A 20,761-nucleotide genomic window follows, 5' to 3' on the forward strand; every position below is an offset into this window, starting at 1 on the left:
GCAGACAAATATTCCCACCAGGGCTTTATGCAGCAACCACCTCCCTCAAGTCTATGCACCATTCAAGAAATGCTTGCTCCACAGGAATTTCACTATTCATATAACCAGGGAAAGAAGTGGTTTGTGGCAAAAGAATCTTAGCTATGGTCAAGGGCATTCCCAACACACACTCTGGCACAGATACCATTTTTAGCTTAGGAGAGGGATCCCCAAGAGAGGCTCTCTGCTTCTGACACAGAATGTGACCCTTTAAAGTTAAGAATGATCTTACATTGTCACTTCCCTTAAGGATGTCCACTCCTGCTTTAAGAATCTGTTCCTTTGCTTTCTTGAGTGGTGGTACTTTGACAAAATGCCATATATAACCAAAGTTTCTACCTCCTTACCCATCCATGGGTTATCTTTAGCTCAATATACAAACGAGAAACACAATGAGAGCTGCAGGAAGAAAGCAAGCGCATAAGTAGCAGACAAATCTGCAGAGCAGTATTCACAGAGAGCTCCAGCTAGTCTTTCATAGAAGGGATATCTTTTAATAAAAAAAGCCAGAACCATATACTAATTAAAGCCCAGATTCTTTATGAAGAAAGAGTTTCTTTAATCTAGCAAGACAGACTGTGTTCTTTCCTTCTGAAAGGAGAGGTTAAGTCCTTGAGAGCTTAGTATTGCTAGAGTATGAACACCGAATAATGGAATAGACAGCATCCAGGGAATGCAGGACATGTCTACACGGTGCCCCGCAGCACCATGCTGCATTAAGAAACGAGTTTGTAATTCTGCCCAGCATCATGCTACACTAGCCAATGCAGAGGAACAGACTTGGATCGTGAAGTCACACTGAAGGCTGAGAGGGTTCCCCACATCTTTATAAAGCGGTCTGTTTGTGAGACTTAGGAGAAAGCACTACTTTGTACACGCATTAGCATAGCACAGAATGAAACTATTGCTATGGACTGTAATATAGATCACTCTTTCCAAACAGACTTGTATTACCAGATGTGGGAGTGCTCTGGAAGCTATCTGATAACGGAAAACTGCTCTGACAAAGTCAGCCCAGTCACTGATCCCATCATAAGATGACAGGTTTGACTGATGCACTCGCTTTAAGAAAAATCTCAGTGCTGCATAGTAAATGCACCAGCAGCTGCAGTTTTGAGAGCCCTAAACTCAAAGAAACTCTCCAAGGAGACCTGCTGTCAGTCACTTGTATGCAGACTTGCAAGGAAAAGAAACCACAGCTAGACAGTGGAAAGTGGCGGCAAATAGCAAGACACACCACAAAAAGCCCCACAAGACTACAGCCCCAAAGCAAGGTTAACATTATTCATGTTCATATTAATCTGTCTGAAGTGGATCCCGTTTAAAACCTCAGCAACCTTTTCTAAAAAAACTGCTTGGGGGAAAACTATGAAGAATGCAAGTCTCAGCCCATGGCAACGAGCCCAATGGCACTAGGCAGCAAAAGAAAGTGTGCAGATTACCCAATAGAGCCTGTTGTTTATGAAGAACAGATCACAGCAGGTTAAGTGCGGCATGGAAGGGGAATGGCATTTATGCAAAATACAGCATAACAGCAAAAAAGAGAGAGCAAGTCTTGGGAACAGAAACTGGTTTTAGTCATGTCCAATTTTGCACAACAGTACGTGACCTCAGTTTTATACAATTATTCAAATTACTCATATCAAACAAACATTCTATGTTGCGAATAACTCAAATTTTATCTGCATGCTTGTATTACTGTGGGCTAAGTGCAGAGAGCTTTTGTTATAGAATCATAGAATCGTTTAGGTTGGAAAAGATTGAGTCCAACTGTTAACCTAGCACTGCCAAGTCCACCACTAAACACATTTTTTAAATACCTCCAGGGATGGTGACTCAACCACTTCCCTGGGCAGCCTGGTCCAATGCTTGATAACCCTTTTGGTGAAGAAATTTTTCCTAATACCCAATCTAAGCCTCCCCGGTGCAACTTGAGGCCACTTCCTCTTGTCTTATCACTTGTTACTTGGGAGAAGAGACCGACAGTTACAGGAAGTAATATTCCACACGCAGGCTGAAATACAAAGAAATAGCAATTCCAGAGCAATTCATCAGGTCTGCTCCCATTTACAGTCATCCCATCATACCTGCAATGCCACCACCTCTTCCATGCTGCAAATCCATGCCACATTTTAGATGTGTAAGCAGTGCTAAAAAAGGATTTGATAAGATCTTTGCAATACACAAACTCCCAGAATAAGGGAAGCTGCACACATGGTGCATAGAAACAGTTATGAAAACCAGTGAATTAACAGGTGCCTGCTCCTCTTCATGCAGTACACAAAACCCATTATAACTAGCCATGCCTAGGAAAACTGGCCATCCAAGCAATAGAATTGGTGGCAACACCTCTTTTCAGTCTAGATTTTACAAGACAATGAAAAAAAGACAGATTATACAAGTCTTTAAGACACACAGGATGTATCTCTAACGCAGGGTTTAAATGCAAGCCAAACCAAGGTCTTTGCCTTCAGGCCCTCTTCCTTTTCACCCTTGTTACCACATCTAACTTGTTGGGTCTCAGAGTCAGCTGCCCTGCAGGGAAGTAGGAGGAGATAAGGTGAGCATGGTCTCCCCTCTGCAGCCGCTGCCTGTCACAGAACAGCGGAGTAGTATGTTCTCTTCACCACCCTACAGCCCCATCCAATTTGCAGTGGATCAGGCCCCAAATTCACACAGTTTTGTGCTGCATGCAATTCCAGGAGCTGGAAAGGGCAGACTTGAGCTGCTTTCAGAGGAACAGCCTCACTTAGTGCTGCTTTCAGTGTTTACCCACAGTGATTGCAATTTAGTTTCTAATCAAGAGGATGATGATAAACCAAAAAAGCAACAGTTCAATCTGGTTAAGACCAAACAGGTTCTGTGGACATACGGTTACCACTACCAAATGCAGCTCCCAAACCTGCACTGTTCATGTTTTTCACTCCTCCAAAACTTTCAAGAATTTGCAACAATTAATTAGACAAAACCCCAGACTTTTTGAAGTCTGATAGCAAGGATGATGATGGGGGTCTGAACACCTACTGTGTATGCATCTACAAAAAAAAAAAAAAAAAGGCTCAGCTCAAGACCTTAAAGCAAGTCATCCACATCTTTAGGGAGTGCTAAAACAATTAAGACATTTGATATTCTAAATATATGCATGTATCTTTGTTTCCCCTCTGATCAGAATTTTTCTTCTACCCAAAACATTCCTCCAATAACAGCTACATAGAAGGGGGGGAAGTTGTTGAAAAGATTTCCCTAGCCAACTCTACATACAGGGTATACCCTGAAGCGTATGCATCTGCTTAGATTCTTGTTGAGATGGGGATTCAAGGTTGAAGAGCATGGTGGGTATTTCCCCTAGAAACTTCGTTGAGAGATGCTGCTCTGTTCTGGACTTCCCAACTGAGATTTTGGAGTTTGGATGGAGCAACTCTCTGGGTATTGAACCAGAATAAACTAATAACAGTTCAGAGCTGACTTCAGCAAGGCCTCAGGGATTTCAAGAACTGGCCTACACAGCTTCCCTGCAGAGCAGAAGCCGGGGCTGCCAATTCTCTGCACGAGAGATGCAGTATCCAAACCACCTCCACCAGATGAGACCTATTAATGAGTTCCTGGAAGCAAAAACTGTTTAGACTGTTCACCAAAATTCTAGTTTTTATACATACTTTTAAAATCAAAGTTTAATTCATTTGGACCAGAAGCTAAAGGAAATATTTGTTTCAAATGCAGGTTGAAACCAGTTAGCTTACTCGGACATTGTTTTTCATTCCAATCTTATGCAGGGACAATGACCTTAAATGCTGCAATATAAATGATGAAGCTGGTTCCTGAAGTATGTGGAACACGGGGTATTTTTACGAGCCAGGGAATGATATGAATTTCAGTTAATTCTAGCTATAAAGGGATCAGAGGCTTCCTTTATCATGCCAGGTAAAACAAAAGCATTTTAGTGTTCACAGATAGGTCTGAATGGAGGAAGAATGTGAAATACCGCTTGGCTGCCAGCTGTAAACACACAATTTTTGTAAGCAGTTTCATGCTGCCCCTCCACTGGCAACCCACACTGGCCAGGAAATGTGCAGGAAAGAGGCCCAGCAACTGCTCCGCCATCCAGGCACCGGTACCAACCTTCCAAATAAACCTGTCTGAAACAAAGCTTTATCAACTGCACTCTCAATCCAGCTTATTAGGATAAAAATTTCACCTGCATCCCGTACTTTACTCTCCAAGAGGTTGACGGACAGCTGACAGAGACATTGGAAAGTCAGCTTTCCTTCATAAAGTTTAATATGGAACACTTAGTTGGCCCACTGTGCTAGGTTTTATAAGTATTCCCCTCCAGTGCCAACATAACCTGAGCAGCTCTACATAAAATCAAATTTCAACAATTGAGTGTTGTTAGACTGTCAGAAACTGCAGCCACCTTCTCTCTTACCCCGACCTTCCCAAGATGGTCCACACTGCACACAAATATGATGCTGCTCCAAAGAAGTATGCAAAGTTGGCAGGATGGATAAAACTTTTCCCACTTCACCATTAAAAAACAAAACAAAAACACTCCCACACCAGATAATGGGAGGGTAAGGTTGAGGGGGGAATAAAAATTTTTGGTAGGTTATCACAAAAAATCTCTCCTTTCTTTCTCCAGGCATCACAAAGCGTTTGAACCAACCCCAAAGCTTTTTGTGTCTTTTTGAAGCCAATATTGATTATATTTTGGAATTATTTTTTTTACCTTCAAAAGACTTTGCAAACAATAACTAACGAATCCTACAATTTCTGAGGCACAAGATCTCTAGGGCAGTGCTAGATATAGGGAAGCTAAGGCAAAAAAAGTTGTGTGATTTACCCAAGTTCACAAAGTAGAGGTCATCAGGGTTGCAGGATTTTGGCTTTTGAGATGCATGCCAAACTGAGCAGAGAGCATACTCCTCCTACCTGTTAGGAAACTGCACATGAGCCATTTTTAACACCCAGTTCAGTGAGCACTGGGACACGACTCAATATGCTAATGGTAACAGAACCAAGTATTACTCTTGATTTCTACCCTGCCTTGGCAAACTACTCTTCCTCTCAAAATCTCCTTCATGAGGGCTTTCTTTTTGCCATAACTACTTCAACTTCTCTGAAATTCTGTAGGACCTCTCCCAGTCCAACTATTTCTGAAGGATGCTCAGTGAACAGGGCTGACTATTCATTTTTCACAGATATTAATGGCCAAACCATAAGCCTCCTCTGCTACCCCTCCTGAGATAATTGCTTCTCAAGAGAAGCAGCATTATGAAAGAGTCTGCAATCCCAGCACATCATTAGTTTCAGCAAGTGAACAGTGAAGAATCAAAAACCCAAACAAAGCACTCATCACCTCTCTGCCAGACCCCCAAACCACTACAGGGCATAGAACAAGAAAGAGGAGTCTGTCACTAACAAGTACCCTGCAGAAGGAAGATGCTCAATAGGCCACTCTTTTTGCTGGGATAGATGAAGCACAGGTAACAGCAGAAGCTTGGTCCACCCTGTTCTGCGAGAGCCACAGCTGTCTTTGCAGCTCATCTTCAGGGAAAACTGACCTCCCATGCAACTTGGTTTTGTTTCTGTGCTATGCTGGAGATTGATGCCATTTGTTTCTGCGCTACACTGGAGGTGGATGCCTTTACATATGTATGTGTCTTTCAAGGTACGGTGACCGAATCAAAGCTTCCAGTTGGTTAAACAAGCCCCCAGCTTTCAGCACTTTCACCTGAGTAACTGAGTCAGAGTGTGTACCCATGCTGCTACCATCACTTGGCTCATGCCTTAACAGTGAATCTCCTGCAGTCCACTGGGAGCCTGGCTGAAGGAAGCCAATAGAAATTTTACCTGCGTGAATGATCCATCCTCATTGCATTCTGGGATGAAAACTGCTTCCTGGGGCTTCTTTGCCTGTTCCAGTGCTTGAGCTCTCTCTAATCGACACTTGCTTTGGCCAGCATCTACAAAGGGAAAAGCAAAACTCACTTAGATTGCAAACACCATTTGGCCTCTTCAAAAGCTACCACATGCACCATGCAGCTGCAGGGGGAAAAAACCCCAAACAAACAAACATAAGGCATCAAGGACCATTACCTGCACATTAATGAGGCAGCTATGGAGTTAGCACGCATGATCCCAAAGACAAATATGAACCTGGACAATCAAACTACAAGCCAGTTAATGAAGAGCTGCCTAATTTCCTAGGCAATAGTTTTTATGGTCATCCAAGGGCTTTGGAAGCTTCTTCCAACAAGTGCTGGAACACAACATCCACGCAGTGAAAGGCCTTCCCAGAGGGGAGTTGTGTTTCTGTTAATATTAACAGCCTGAAACTGGATGGCTGAGCATAAGCCAAGTAATTCAGGCCCAGAAGTGAGCAATGTGGAAGAAGGTATGGCCCCAGCAAAGCCTCTTCTCTGAGCAACTCTCCCAGTAAGATGCTAAAATAACCAGCCACCCATCTGAACTTCCACCTTTGTGTGGTTCAGGTAAGGTAGATATGCCATTGCCTGTGCTTTCCTGAAACACAGCTTCCACCTCTAGTCCCAGTGCGTAGAGCCAGGTGTGCATTATACTTTCTCTTATCAGTTACTCACTTTACTGCCAAGAAAAAAACCAACATTGCTCTGGTTTTTTTGAGAGCGCAAAAAAAGCAGAGCTTGAAGGGGTTAAGATCTCAGCTCTGCACTTATTTCAGATGATGGCAGCATGTAGCATGACCTTAACCCCTTCCAGGTCCAGCTCACTGTTACAGAGCATAGACTCAGATAAGCCTAACACGTATGACTGATGAGTCAAAGAGGAGAGTTCTGCCCTGCAGAGATACAGATTGACTCAGTGTTTACATTTAAAAACATAATGTCTAACAGTACTGCTGTTCAGTCTAGAAAGAGAAGAAAAAAACCAGCAAACATCTGTTTCCATGGGACTCTGACACAGGGACTAGCACCTTCTTCCTTTTCCCATTAATCCACCGACAGAAAGTTTTTCAGTGCAGAAACTGCAAAATCTGATCATCAGAATCTTTCAGCAGCTTCATAGAGAGTGATCAAGGTTGAATCCCCATTCTACCAGGCACGGAAGTCACACTGGTTAAAATTTCCACTGGATCCCTGAAGATCCCATATTCTGCTTCACAGATCACATGAACTTCAACAACAGAATCACTAATACCACCACTGAATTAGAAAGCCAGTCTGGGTTCTCAGATTGACTGAATTCACATTGCATTGCAATAGAAGCGATTTCCATCTAACCGTATCTAGATGCAGAAACCAAGGACAATGCTGTAAATAGTTTTGATAAAGACATAGACCAAAGCTTTCAAGCTGAGTACTTTATTTACACAACTGATGACTCAAGAGACTAAGTTTCCGGTTTGCCAACACAGTTTCATTTTAAACATATCACATTACTCACCAAGGAGGATTTCACAAGTCTTCTGAAATTATGGAAATCAAACCCTTCTCTTTGGAAAAAGTCATTATTGATAGCAATAGTATTCAGCACAGATGCCTGTAGCTTAGGCACTGAGTTACAAATCAAGAGTGCCTATATCAACTCTGCCACTGACCCACTGAGTGACTACAAGTCGGTCACCTCACCTCCCTATGACCTTGTGTCCCTTCATGATCCTGTCACTCTCATCTTTAGACTGTAATTTGTTTGTGGGGTGTTTGCACAATACCCTTAGCACATGGAGCGTTGATCTCAGGTGGACCTATTATGAGCTTGTATAAAGAGCAAGATTTTTACTCACAGAATGAAAACACTTTCTTGAATAAAATTTACACTGAATTTAGAGGTGCAGGTTTTTTTTCTAATTAGCCATGATATAACCTCTAAGCTGGAATTTCCTTTTTCCCTCTGCTTGCCAAAGTGACCAGATGATCAGACCTTATTTGCACCCCTCCACTGGCGAACAGTCCTGCCAGCAGTACTGACCCTTCCAACACATGCTTGTTCTTTCAGCTGAAAAGGAAGCACTGGCAATGCTGTTAACTGGAACATCTATCACCTGCAGATCTCCTGTTCAAGCTTAAGAGTCTAATCTTGTTTGTCATGACAAAGGACCTTATTACAAAACCAGATGGTATGGCTGCACCTTCTGTTTTATAGCTAGCTGTCCGACTAAAAACCACCTTCAAGTTCTGTTTCACAGGAGACGGCTAAGTAGCAAAAAAAAAAAAATCAGCATAGATTATGCAGATCTGCACGTATAAGGAAAGAAAAAAAAAAAGAGTTGCAAATTTCTCACATGACAATCAAAGCACAGATTCACACATGAAAGTGTGTTTTCTAGTCTCTCCATTTGAGGATACAGGACTGCAGACAGGCATATCTGGTTCCTCTCCTGAACATAAAACAGAAGCGTAAAGCATTTCCACATAGCATCTACTTTAGCGCTGGCACACTCACAACTACATGACTGAAACTGGATGCTTCACCACATAGCTGGTAGGAACAAATATTTTGCAGTATCCCCTGTAGTACAAATACATTAGAAGCCCAGGCAGAGGGGAGACTAACTCAGATCTTTGTCCAATTTGTCTAATGAGCAGACAAACATGCACACAATCAAGCCCTTACTATAAGGAGAAGATAATATAAACATGTTACTACTAAGGTGACTATGTCCCTCCTGGCAATTTTAACTGGCCTTTATAGATTGAACTCTCTACTACCACCCAGTAGACCACACTGCGTAGCACACCACCACTACACCACAGCGTTTAAGAGCTCGTCATTGTTGCAGCATCCTCTTTTGCAATTCAACCCTTGGCTCAAGTGATATCTCTTCACAAATTGCTGCTGAAGCGCAGAGAAAACAGACAATTTTTCTCCTGTTCATGAACACTCGGCCCTGATTACTTCTACCATCCTCCCTCATTGATTTCCAAAGGTCATGCCAGTCCTTTTACAGCCTTGACTTGGAACAACCACCTATATACTGTGCTGGCTGAAGAGGTGTGTGCATACCGCTATCTTTTTTGTCTGTCATTTCACAGTTCAGTTCCAGTAAAAACAGTGCCTTTAATATCAACATTTACCAGTTTGTTTTTAAAAGAACTGTCAATCCTTCTCTTCCTCACTCCACAGGCTGGTATTTTTATAATGTTTGCATCAACATGTGATTTCAGTGGGATGACTTCACCTTGCTATTTTTGCTTTGTTAATTAGAAAATGTAAAATATTACATAAGTGCCAAGTGTTAAAAAGTAGCTGCCAAATAGCTCACCCCAAATAAGATGCATTACAAATTTTACTAAAGCCTGATGTTACGATGTAGATTCATATACCACGTTCTGCATTTTGATTGTTTACCTGAGTGTTTCAGCACTTTTTCTTCCCTCTTCTTAAAAATGTTCTCTGGAGTATCAAACGCCAAGCTTATAAAACAGAATGGCATTAATACATTCCAGTTTTGCAGTCCAGACAGACTGAATAGGACTTTCTCCCCTCCCATACATAAGGTGAAAAACCAAAATAGGATGACTTTTTTAAAAGCAGAGCTGTTTAATAATTTGACTTTAAATATCTTCAAACTTAGGACTGATTTACTACAGCTCAGAAAGCTGCCCTTTAAAGAAAATACATTCTCAAGTTGGTAGCTGGCAACTAGGAGATTGTGAACTACAAGTGATGTTTTTGACATCTGTGGCCTAATCTGCAGAATGCAGATGCACATAATTTTGGATTTTGCAATGAAGTCGGTTAGTTACCATGGTTGATCTTATCAATGAACAGTTTATTCAAATGAGACCACTGTGTCCCTCATAATATACACAGTACACTCCTGAATAGGCCCCAAGAATTCCAGCATCCTCTCTTTAACAGGCAGAGGCAATTTTGACACCACACAACATCATGGTGTAAAGACCCAACCTATCCTAATAACACAAAGTAAAACATCTCCAGGCATCCACATAACACTAGCAGCAAATCTACACAATGCAACCACAAAAATCTAGCTATTTAATTTTAGTTCTACTTTGTTTTTATCAAAAGCTCAAAGGGCAAAAATTGATCTAAGCAGCTTTTGAACTATTTCTAGTTCCATTAGGTAACTGTCTCACATACAGGCCAGGTCCCCACCAGGCATGAAGCAGACCAGCCACACTGAAGTCAGCACATTCATACCCATTTACTCCAGCCAGTGATCTGTGTCTGCCTAAAGTAGGCAAAAATGGAACCTGAGCAAACTACAAAAACATGTCCATCTGTCCTACAGGGTGTCAATCATTCTCCGCTCCCCATTGTTTTCCACTTAATTTCTGACAAGTCCTATACCTGCAATCTCCAACTTCTTTCCTTTCATGCTGATGTGCTTTGCTCCTTCTTTGATACCCACATACCATTTCTACTCCAGAGTTCCCTAATTTATTTGGAGCATACCTAAAAACATGCCTAAATTTGCAAAGTGATTGAAAGCATCATTTCAGATTTTATTGACTAACTGCTGCCAAGGAGGGATCCACTTTATTCTCCCTTGACTAGGAATAAGAAAGTTCAAAACACATGGATCTAGCAAGTGGACAAAAAAAAAAAAAAAGAGTGATTTCAAAATATCATCTCCTGTCCGACCTACTGTTCTCGTTGAAGAGGAAGATTACCTTGAAACAACCCTCACTAGTCAGAAGGAGACCTTCCTTCCCAGCACATTAGCCAAAAGTTGTGTTCATCCAGGTGTCCCAGGAGATGGGCTGAAGACCCCTGTTACAATTTCCACCAGTAACTTAGATAGGTTCATTCTACGTAGTGACTTGTGATCTAAGAACAAGCTCTTTGCCAGCAGACTTTCAAAACCAACCATTATAAATCTAAAGGGAAGTTTTTAGAACACTCCCACCCCCTTTTTTTTTTTAATTAAATAGACCAAACAAATTCCTAGAAACCAACCAGTTAACAGAGAACTTAAATGTGTTTTAAGCCACAGATATGCAATATACCCTAACAACTACTGCATAATCTTGACAGCTTGCCAAGACTCTTAACAAGTATTTGTCCTTCATATCTTCAAAGTTTTGAGGCAGAACTCTTATTTGACATCAGATCTTAAGATGCCTGCTGACAAAAGATCCAGGTAGGAATGCTCGTCTGTGTATTTTACACACAGCTAGCCATCTGGAACTATTCTCTGGAATCTCAATGAGGCTCCATTTGTCATGGCTGCCGTAGTTTGATCATTTGAAGCTACTCCTGACTTTTAACCCTTTGTGATGTGTGAGTGAGGGTTCGGAGGGAGTTCAGATAATTTAGCACTGAAGGAATTTCATTGAAGAGCATGTGAGGAAGCTAGCAAGGAGCAAGAGCTGAATAAGAGTTATAGTTCCCAAAGGGCTCGCAAGATTTCATCTTCTAAGGTCCTTAGCTTCTTGAGAGAAAGCAGAGAGCTAAGCTGAACCAAAAAGGTTCTGTTCTCGCTATGGAAACCATTCTGCTTGCCTTGGCACAAGCACAGTTCAAGTTATCAGTATATGAAATTGGAAACCTATGACAATCTGGGGTGCAGAACTATGCCTTGCTGTCCACAATATACTTCCTCTTTTCCTTATTTTAGTTACCTGGGGTTTTTTTTCCCCCCTCAGAGAAGGAAGCACAAGTTAAAATTGCTCATTTCATAAAGATAAGTTCTTGGATACGGTATCTATGACAATTGCATGTAACTGGGCTTGATGGCCCATAAGATCCCTTCCAGTTCTATGGGTGTTCCCCCATAGAGCATCTCTGTCATGCAGAAGGAATGAAGGCTGTTCAGGGTAAACCTGGTGCCCTACTGCAGCAGTAGAAGGTGCTCAAACACTGCTGATGATACCTTCCTTTGTGTGAGTACAAGATACAGACCTGGCCAACCACCTATAGTTAGGCACACCTGTCTCACAACTGTCTGTATTTGCCAAGAACAGTGATCTTTATGCACAACTAGAGGTCATATTCCTAATGCAACTAGAAAAACAAAATGCCTTTCAATAGCAGCACGCATGGAAATTAGCAGTAAGGTTAAATTTGAATGTGATAGTTAAATGAATATTCCTACTTCCCAGGGATTCACGGAGTATTAGTGGTTTAAAAGCAAGACTTGCAGTTGTCAAACACTCCCAGGTTATTAGGTACTGTATAGCACCACTGGGTAAGAGGAAAGAGGAAAGCAGAACATGAGTAGTTTCAGCTAAACATTTCAGTTGTGTCTGAGAGAGCAGAATGGATAGTATACTTTACCTGCGCTTAAAACAAAAAAGTCTTTAGTTACTTCTTTGGGACTCTGCAATCACAATATACAGTAGGCTGTATAGTTTGGCAATCAACATTCTCTACTTCCAGAAACAGACACTTTTACATATGGATGTACCACATTTCAGATCCCATGTTTTAAGCAACTGAACAGTGCCAGTTTATAAGCCAGTATCAGCTACGGAGTTGCTTATCTAAGCCACTCTGCTCAAGTGATGAAAGCAAAAGCAGGACTCCCACCCTACTACTTCTTATTGTGATACTCTGTGCTGGTTTTGGCTGGGATGGAGTTAGTTTTCTTCCTAGCAGCTAGTATGGGGCTGTGTTTTGGATTTGTGCTGAAAACAGCATTGATAACACAGGGATGTGTTAGTTACTGCTGAGCAGTGCTTACACAGAGTCAAGGCCTTTTCTGCCTCTCACACCACCCCACCAGCGAGAGCAGGCTGGGGGTGCACAAGAAGTTGGGAGGGGACACAGCTGGGACAGGTGACCCCAACTGACCAAAGGGATATTCCACACCATATGACGTCATGCTCAGCATATAAAGCTGCGAGAAAAAGAAGGAAGGGGGGGACGTTCGGAGTTACGGTGTTTTGTCTTCCCAAGTAACCGTTACGCGTGATGGAGCCCTGCTTTCCTGGAGATGGCTGAACACCTCCCTGCCCATGGCCACGAGTCTTCTCACTTTTACTCTTCTGATTCTCTCCCCCATCCCACAGAGGGGGAGTGAGCGAGCAGCTGTGTGGAGCTTAGTTGCTGGCTGGGGTTAAACCATGGCATACTCAAAAATGCATCACTTGCAAGAACAGTCCAACCGCTTCTTGGGCCCTGGGAAGAAAGCTTCTGAGTTTCCAGTACTCAGAAAGCAGCATGATTCAAAGGCCTTTTTCTATGCTATGGGAGAGAAGCTGCCATAAAGCAACCCAATGGTGAAGGGGAGGAAAAAAAAAAAAAAAAAATCATACAAATAAGCTTTTTTCCCCATGAGAAACTGTTTAAGAGAGAAATATTTGAGGTCATGCTCATAATTCACCTAAACTATAAAGCTTGTCAATACATTGAAAAGGGATTTCCATTTTAGAACAAGTAATTCTGACAAAGATACGTTTTTATAATAGTAAAAAAAACTTCATAAACAAAAGTCAGGCTTAAATGTATGCCTATTTATCCTTCCATGGGGATTTTAATGAGTTTCTCCTGTCACTTTAACCAATTGCTAAAAACATCTGTGCCATCTGCCCTCTGAGTCAATTGTGCTCTCAGAAAATGCACTGAACTTGATTTTTCACTTCACTGCAGAAGCAAACCATTTGTGTGACAAGACACCAATATTCCTTAAAAAAGCTGCAACTTCATCTTTAGACTATGCTGAAGAGCTGAATTGAGAGAAAAACAATATTCTCACTTTTAAGTAGATGTGTAACAGCAAACAGGCAAAAGAGAGGCCATGTAAAGCCTTGCACGCATTCTGTCTTTTTAATTAGTTCAGCACAGAAAGGCTGTGTATGTCTGAAAAGGGACTAGACATCTAATGTGCACCACACATTCTTCCCCACTCCGCATTCCTATCACTCAAAGGTATCTCAGTTCCTCACTGGCACAGGTAGCAAGGAAGATCTCTTCTTTTAGGATTTGATTTTGCATTTCCATGGGGCCAGCTCCTTCTGCTCTGCAGACACATATTTCTGCCCTTTTTCAGTGATGTCTCTGGCTCCTTTGCCTTCTTTCATTGATAATTCGGTTGGTTCTTACTCCTGCCACCTAAACGCAGACTCAGATACCCATGCTCACATGAATGCACAATTTCAGTCAGATTACTCACAGAGCATGGTACTAAACTCAAAGGTCTAAGAATCCAGTTTCTTGTAAGGTAGGACTCCCATTCCTCCCCTCAAAGGCATTTGAAATCCACCTACCTTTGCACCGGCCACGATGTGTCACGCTCAGACTTGACTCCCGACATTTGGCTCTCTGGTAGTCACACATTGACTCGTATGTTCTGCCGTCAGAGGCACAGAGGGGTTTGGACTGGGACCTGGAGCAATGCAGGTTACACTGAGGGTCTCTGTCACGGTCGCTTATTAAAAACTGAAGAAGTGAAAAAAGGAGGGAGGGAGAAAAAAAAAAATATTGGTTTTGTTTGGTTTCCCAAAACAGAGCACAGTGTATTTTGGTTTTATGACAATAGCAATATGGTCTATAATGCAGTTTAAGCTGCCTACCAAAGCTGACTTTGCCTGAAGGGAACTTAAAATGAAACACGTACATCTTTAAAAAAAAAATTAAGGGTCTTTGCTGTTCCATTTTCTTTAATAGAACGGAAACATTACTCACTCTGCCTCACCTCTGAAAACATAAGATGTGCAAAGCCAAACACAACCCACACGGGAAGGGCAATACTGAGTCACAAGAGCCCAGCTCGCCCAGCACCCTGCCGCAAACAGTATCTGGTACTAGACAATTTTAGTCAGAGGTGCAAGAAACTTATCACCGAGGATGGAGGAACCCAAATAACCTATCAAGATTGGCCTTGGTAGTTGAACCATGGATGTGGCCAGCTTTATATCACTAGCTGTTTGTTTTTAAAGCATTACTTATGTCATCTGTGGATACCACCTGCAACAGTATACCTGCACACTCCCAAAGCCACGTTCTGTTCCTTCCCGATGACATCCTGCCCAGCTGGCAATTGCATTCCATGCATCCCACAATCTAATTGCACACTATGCAAAAAGCTATTTCCTTTCAGAAGTTTGAATTTCTCATCTTTCTGAATACCTCTTCTTCCCGAGCATTCAGTTCGGATGCAGCCTGTTTTGTGTAAACGTGGCACTCCTTTCTTGTCAGTCTCTCAATGCAAACAACCCCAGTCTCCCAATTCCTCGCCTAGACCTCCTCCATACCACGATCACTGCTGTTTCCCTTCTCTGAAGGCAGCTGGGCTTCTGCCTTATCTTTTGGAGATGAGGAAACCCACAACGCACATGAATGAGTCCCCATTTTCCGTCCGCTTGTTCCCTGCAAATTCCAACATCTGGCAGTAGTTTACTGTTGTACCCTCAGCTGTACTCTAAGCTGCCTATAGGAATACCCAGGTCTCTTTCCCAAGTTCACACTGTCTTCCTGAGGACTCTGACTGCCAGTCTTCTTTCCATAACCATTGGAAGAGTTTCACCAGGACATGATGGTAGCAGCCCTTTTCACTTCCCATGCTACCGCGGCTTAGTGGTTAGTCAGTCAGACCTTTATTACCCAAACCCAACCACCTGCTTACAGGAAGATTTCAGGGGACTCTTGAAACAAGTCCCATGAGGATTAAGCAAAGAGAAGGGAAGTTAAACCTGCCTTGCACTTCCCCTTCCGAAGCTCCCATCTCTTAAGCCTCTTGCAAGCCTGGGGGGACCAGAGTTGCTCTCTAATACACCAATATCCCAGCTCACTGTCAAAGCAGTTATGAGCTCAGCAGTTCAGAGCTGGCTGGCAAGTGGGCACTGACTGACACCCCGCCTGCATGCACAGAGCCTCGGCTCTCCAAGTGTGTTGATAGCTGGATGCCTTACAGGGAAGTGTGAGTCATTGCCATAATCACCTTGGCATTACAGTTGCCTACAAAGCTGTCTGCTCTATGCTTTGAGGTTAAAGCTGCTGAAAAAACATTGCCTGAAGCCTAGTTTGGGTTGGTTTTTAACCACTCCAAGAACGTGTATTTCTGAAATTTGTTTTTTGACATTTAAAAAAAAAAATTCTTCACCCCCTTTCTCTCCCCAATTAAATGAGAAAAACAATTGAGAAGTTACATATTTTCATATAAAAACATATTAGCTCTGTACTGCTAGATCTTTGTTTTTTGATTTAAAAAAAAAAATTCTTCACCCCCTTTCTCTCCCCAATTAAATGAGAAAAACAATTGAGAAGTTACATATTTTCATATAAAAACATATTAGCTCTGTACTGCTAGATCTTTTGAAGACTCATGCATTACTAAAAACCCTATTTAAACATGACAGCTGGGAAAAGTGAGCAAGGTCTGCACTTGTTTTAATTTGGGTGGGGCAAACTTTTTTAAAAATCTCATCTGTCGGAGACTTGCCAAAATTTGTAACAGCACAGTTTTTAAAATGTTTTTGTTCCTTTTCTGCAACACTTTCTATAACCTGGCAACACCTGTTCCAAATGGGAAATTGGAAAATTTAAACCTGAAGGCAATTTTAAATGGTTTATAGAGACCTGGACTAGACTATAAAAACACTGTAAAGCTGGACCAGATTTTTGCCTAGTTCTTGTCAGGGGCTGGACTATTACAAGTTAGCTTGGAATTGCTCTGGCTACAGTAATGTCTTTCTGTAGCCCCTGAGGTGCAAAGATCACCAGTGACTGTAAACATACAGCAAAAAGCAGTAGACTGAAGATGCTGAAGCTTCCTCCCAGTGTGTCAGAGACGCTGAAAGATTCACAAAGCTTTTCAGCTGTCTGTATAAACAGAATTTAAAAGCAGAGCTGTCTGACAGCACAGTATGGTACACACACAGCGATTAAATATTCAGTTAAACACAGAAGCCATTCTGGTTTAGAAGGAACACATGCATCTGCCATTTATCACAACTTCAAGGACTTGAGCTACTGGCATGAAGCTTTTTGTAAATTCCCTGTGTCAGAAGCTGAGTTCCACAGAGGTGCACCAAAAAAGCTAGAATACTGGTTCTTAGCATCAAACCATGTTACGAACTTACTGAAAACTCAGCTTGTATCAGGAACTCACCTAAGCCTTCTGCAACCCGTACCAAAATATTTAGTATAGAGGGGCCTTGCAGGCCAGGAACACCCCTCCTTCCAGAAAGGGCATCTCTGAAGAACAGAAAGTCCTTCTCAGGGCTGACAAACGAGCTAAACCTAAGGCTATGGAACAGCTTTCCTCTGGTGCCTCCTCGCAGAGGGATGGGGAGGAACAGCTCAGCATTGATTAATTATGAGGGCCTGAGGAAACATGCAGAGCACCCCAATGCAGTCTATGAAGTTCTTGCCTAGCCAAATTAAGCCAAGAACCACGTTATAAAAAAAAGTATCAAAGCCTTTTTAGCATTTGTAATTTGGATTACAGTAGGGAGCCCACACAGCACGTTAGGTGCTTTCCAGACACTGAAGATGCCACACCTGCCTTGCCAAAAAAGTATATCGTTTACGTAGTTGCACAAGATGGTGCTTGTTTTGTTCAGCTAGATTGTAACTGTAAGTTTGCATTAATTTCCAGAATCATCCAGGATCATGCCTGTCTGATCAGGGTTCTTCTCATGTGATCAGACACCACTGCCAGAAAGGCTGGATCTCCTAGAGATATTACTGAAGGGCTTCAAAAACTCCCCCTTACAGTAGGACACCTGCTCCACTGTAGCTCAGAGCCCTTGCCTTTGCTCAGCAGCCCTGCCAGCTTTCAGATAGTAAAATGGTGATTCCTTGTCCCATTTTAGCTGGTAAGCGTTCATGCTACAGAAGTGATCATCAACCCAGACCATCCAGAGACATTTAACATACTAGCTGTTTTGAGTGCCCATCCCCTTCCACCCGGCACAGAGTTTTCTTTCTAGCATTTTGCCTGTCCGAGAGCACGACAACTGCCCTCCTTTGTAAGCAACCTCAGCCACTTGAAGAAGAAAAACACTGGATGAACACTGAAATATGTGTCTGCCCATGGGGAGAGCACTGGAGTCTATTGTTTTAACAGCTACAACTACAATTCGTAAGTTACTCGTTCCCAGTTCTTTATTCCCACTTCGAGCAAGCAGGCACCCCTTTTCCAAGGAGCACAGCCCTGCTCCAAAAGAGCACCTTGGTCACTGCAGAAGATACTGCTGAGCCAGGCAGAGGGCTGCGAGCAGTGTGCACCAGGTGGCTTGATGCCTGGCTACCAACCCTCCAAAGACACAGCCGAGACAGTAACATGATTCTCTGGTCCCTTCAGGGGAAGGCTAGCAAGATAAAGTATTCTGCCTTTAACACCAGATGTCCTATCATGACCCTCAAAGCTCAAATCAAAGCTTGATGTCCTAACAGCTTCAGGACACCCACACAAACAGGCTTTGCAAACAACAGAATCAACACTCACAGAGCAGTGCTTGGTGCTGTGTACACAGTCACACAACATGAACAGATCTGGACTCAGGGAAAAAGTAACCCTGCAAACGTGTGCAGCACCAGCAGGTTTCCAAGATTCATCTAGAAAGAAGAGGGAAATAATTATCTTAGTTCTGAGATTTCTCAAAGCCTCTTCTTGATATCTGTGTTCCCATTTGTTTCAGAACAGACTACATCCAAAACAAACGGGACTGGAGATGGTGTCACTGGCTTAGTTCTTTTCTCTCCTCCCTTTTCCTCCATGAGAGAAGAACTATTAAAAGCAGAACTGAAAAAACAAAACACAAACAAAAAACCACACACAACCCACACATACACTCTAACACAAAACCCCACAAAAAAACCCCACAAAAACTAGCAGGAACAATCTATTTTCCAGGGAAATGTTAAAATTGACCAGACTGCAAATGGGATCCCTTGAATGTAGACTCAATACTAAAATAAGCATAAGTAACACTGGTATTAGACAACAGTATTTGTATTTTCATAGCATTTGCTTACATTAAGGGAGCCTGCACAGCTCCTACACCAGTCAGTTTGAGTCCCTGCCCTAAAGAGCTTCCAGTTCAATGCAGCGCTCCGAGCATCTTTTTATGTCAAACGTATCTGTGTAAGGACATAAACCTCCTTCTTTAGCAAATACATTTACACAGGTGCTTGCAGAAACCACTTCCCAAACTACTTTCTGCTTCTTCAGACTTGAAAAGAAAAAAGAAAGATAAGAGGTCAGAATGAAGTTAACTTTGCCAACAAAGCATATCTGTTCTTTTTCTCCACACCTCAACACCACTGCTGACAAACAACAAACACTGATTAAAGGGTTTTTAATGCCTGTGAAGGAAAGCAGACTCCCTGCAGCTGCACAGCAGCTGGGAACACTTGTGTTATTTAGCAGAGAAAGGTCTGACCCCACAAGTGAAAATGAGCTTGGTGGTCACTCATTCTATTCACCATCTGGGTACATTATAAGCACAAACAGAACAGCACAGCCCTTTGTGATGGAGGTAACAAGAAATGACCAAGGCATTGCAGTACTAGAGGAGCATGCTTTAGCAAGGCTTCAGGGGAAAGAGAGAGCAAGGGACACAAGTGACATGGAACATGAGAAAGTGGAAATCTATTAAGAAACACACCTACAACACAAGAGTCCACTACAAATCGAAATAGAGGTGCCTCTGCTGTTTAGCAGCTTCGCTTCTGATTAGTACTGCAGGCTGCTGCCTAACAAAACTGAGGAGTAGAGTGATCAAGAAAACAGCAGGAGTAAGGCATTGCACGTGTTTTGTCAGACTTCAAGTTTGAAGACCCTTAGAATACATCTTTGGAAAAAGTGATCGATCTAGGTATGTTCATAATGGCACAGATCACCCACCTATTTGTCTAAGCACTCAGACTGGCCTGTCTTCAGTACAAATGAGCAAGTCCTTCCTGGGGAGAATTCCCCAGGAAAACCATACCATTTTGTACATTAGATGAGACTATAAACTTCTGGACATTTTTGTTGCTGTTGGAAAGCATCATTTCACATTTCCTAGTTTTAACCTCACAGATTTATGCCTTGGTTTCAGGCTTCAAACTGGTGCAACCAGCCATACTGGAGGCAGAGCTGGAGCCAAGTTCCAGTTTTAATCACAGCTAGACTCTCAGCCCCATGGCAGGTTGCCTACAGGGCACAAGGACTTCAACTTCAACCATGGGTTTGGGACTTCAGCCAAGTTTCCTGCCATGGAACCAGAAGCCTAGCAGGCCTCAAAGGTGTCTGCTCAAAGGATCCTGCTCTAAGCCAGAAACCCGAAATGCTTGGCTTCTAGAAATACAAAGAGAAAATCTGAAAGCCCATCTCTGGCAGAGATTGGACTGTCAGGCCTTGTGGTCTTCCATGTGCAGAAAGATATCAACCAGCCAGAACCACCACAACTCCCAACAGCTGACCAGGGTGTCCAGCCTCTATCCTGAAAGTGCCCATGCAGCCTCAGAACCTATCTAGTGAAAAAAGGCTTTCAAAGTGAGCTTCCTGGGAAGTCTGTCATGTGTTTTGGGGCAGGGGGAGGAAAAGATTGATTTATTTTAATATTCCCCTTTTGGAAATGCCTACAAGTTTGTATTTCACTCACATCTGGACAACTTTGGTTTAAGAATGTTTTTAAACCAAAGTTTCTCAAAGTCCTGCATCTTAACCTGCCAGCAGTGTGCCCAGGCGGCCAAGAAGGCCAATGGCATCCTGGCCTGTATCAGAAATAGTGTGGCCAGCAGGAGTAGGGAAGTGATCATGCCCCTGTACTCAGCACTGGTGAGGCCGCACCTCGAATACTGTGTTCAGTTTTGGGCCCCTCACTACAAGAAGGACGTTGAGGTG

The 20,761-nt window shown here is 42.6% G+C and overlaps 1 protein-coding gene across 1 annotated transcript in view; it reads right to left on the reverse strand.

Moving 5' to 3' along the window:
* SMOC1 (SPARC related modular calcium binding 1) overlaps positions 1-20,761 on the reverse strand; it is a 114,793-nt gene that overhangs the window by 76,901 nt on the left and 17,131 nt on the right. Inside the window, 2 exon segments of the mRNA XM_019472077.1 lie at positions 5,890-6,002; positions 14,193-14,364. Coding sequence (XP_019327622.1) covers positions 5,890-6,002; positions 14,193-14,364 — 285 coding nt within the window.

The sequence above is a fragment of the Aptenodytes forsteri genome, unplaced genomic scaffold, assembly GCF_000699145.1.
Source record: "Aptenodytes forsteri isolate BGI_AS27 unplaced genomic scaffold, ASM69914v1 Scaffold3, whole genome shotgun sequence".
In the NCBI taxonomy this organism is placed as follows: Eukaryota; Metazoa; Chordata; class Aves; order Sphenisciformes; family Spheniscidae; genus Aptenodytes; species Aptenodytes forsteri.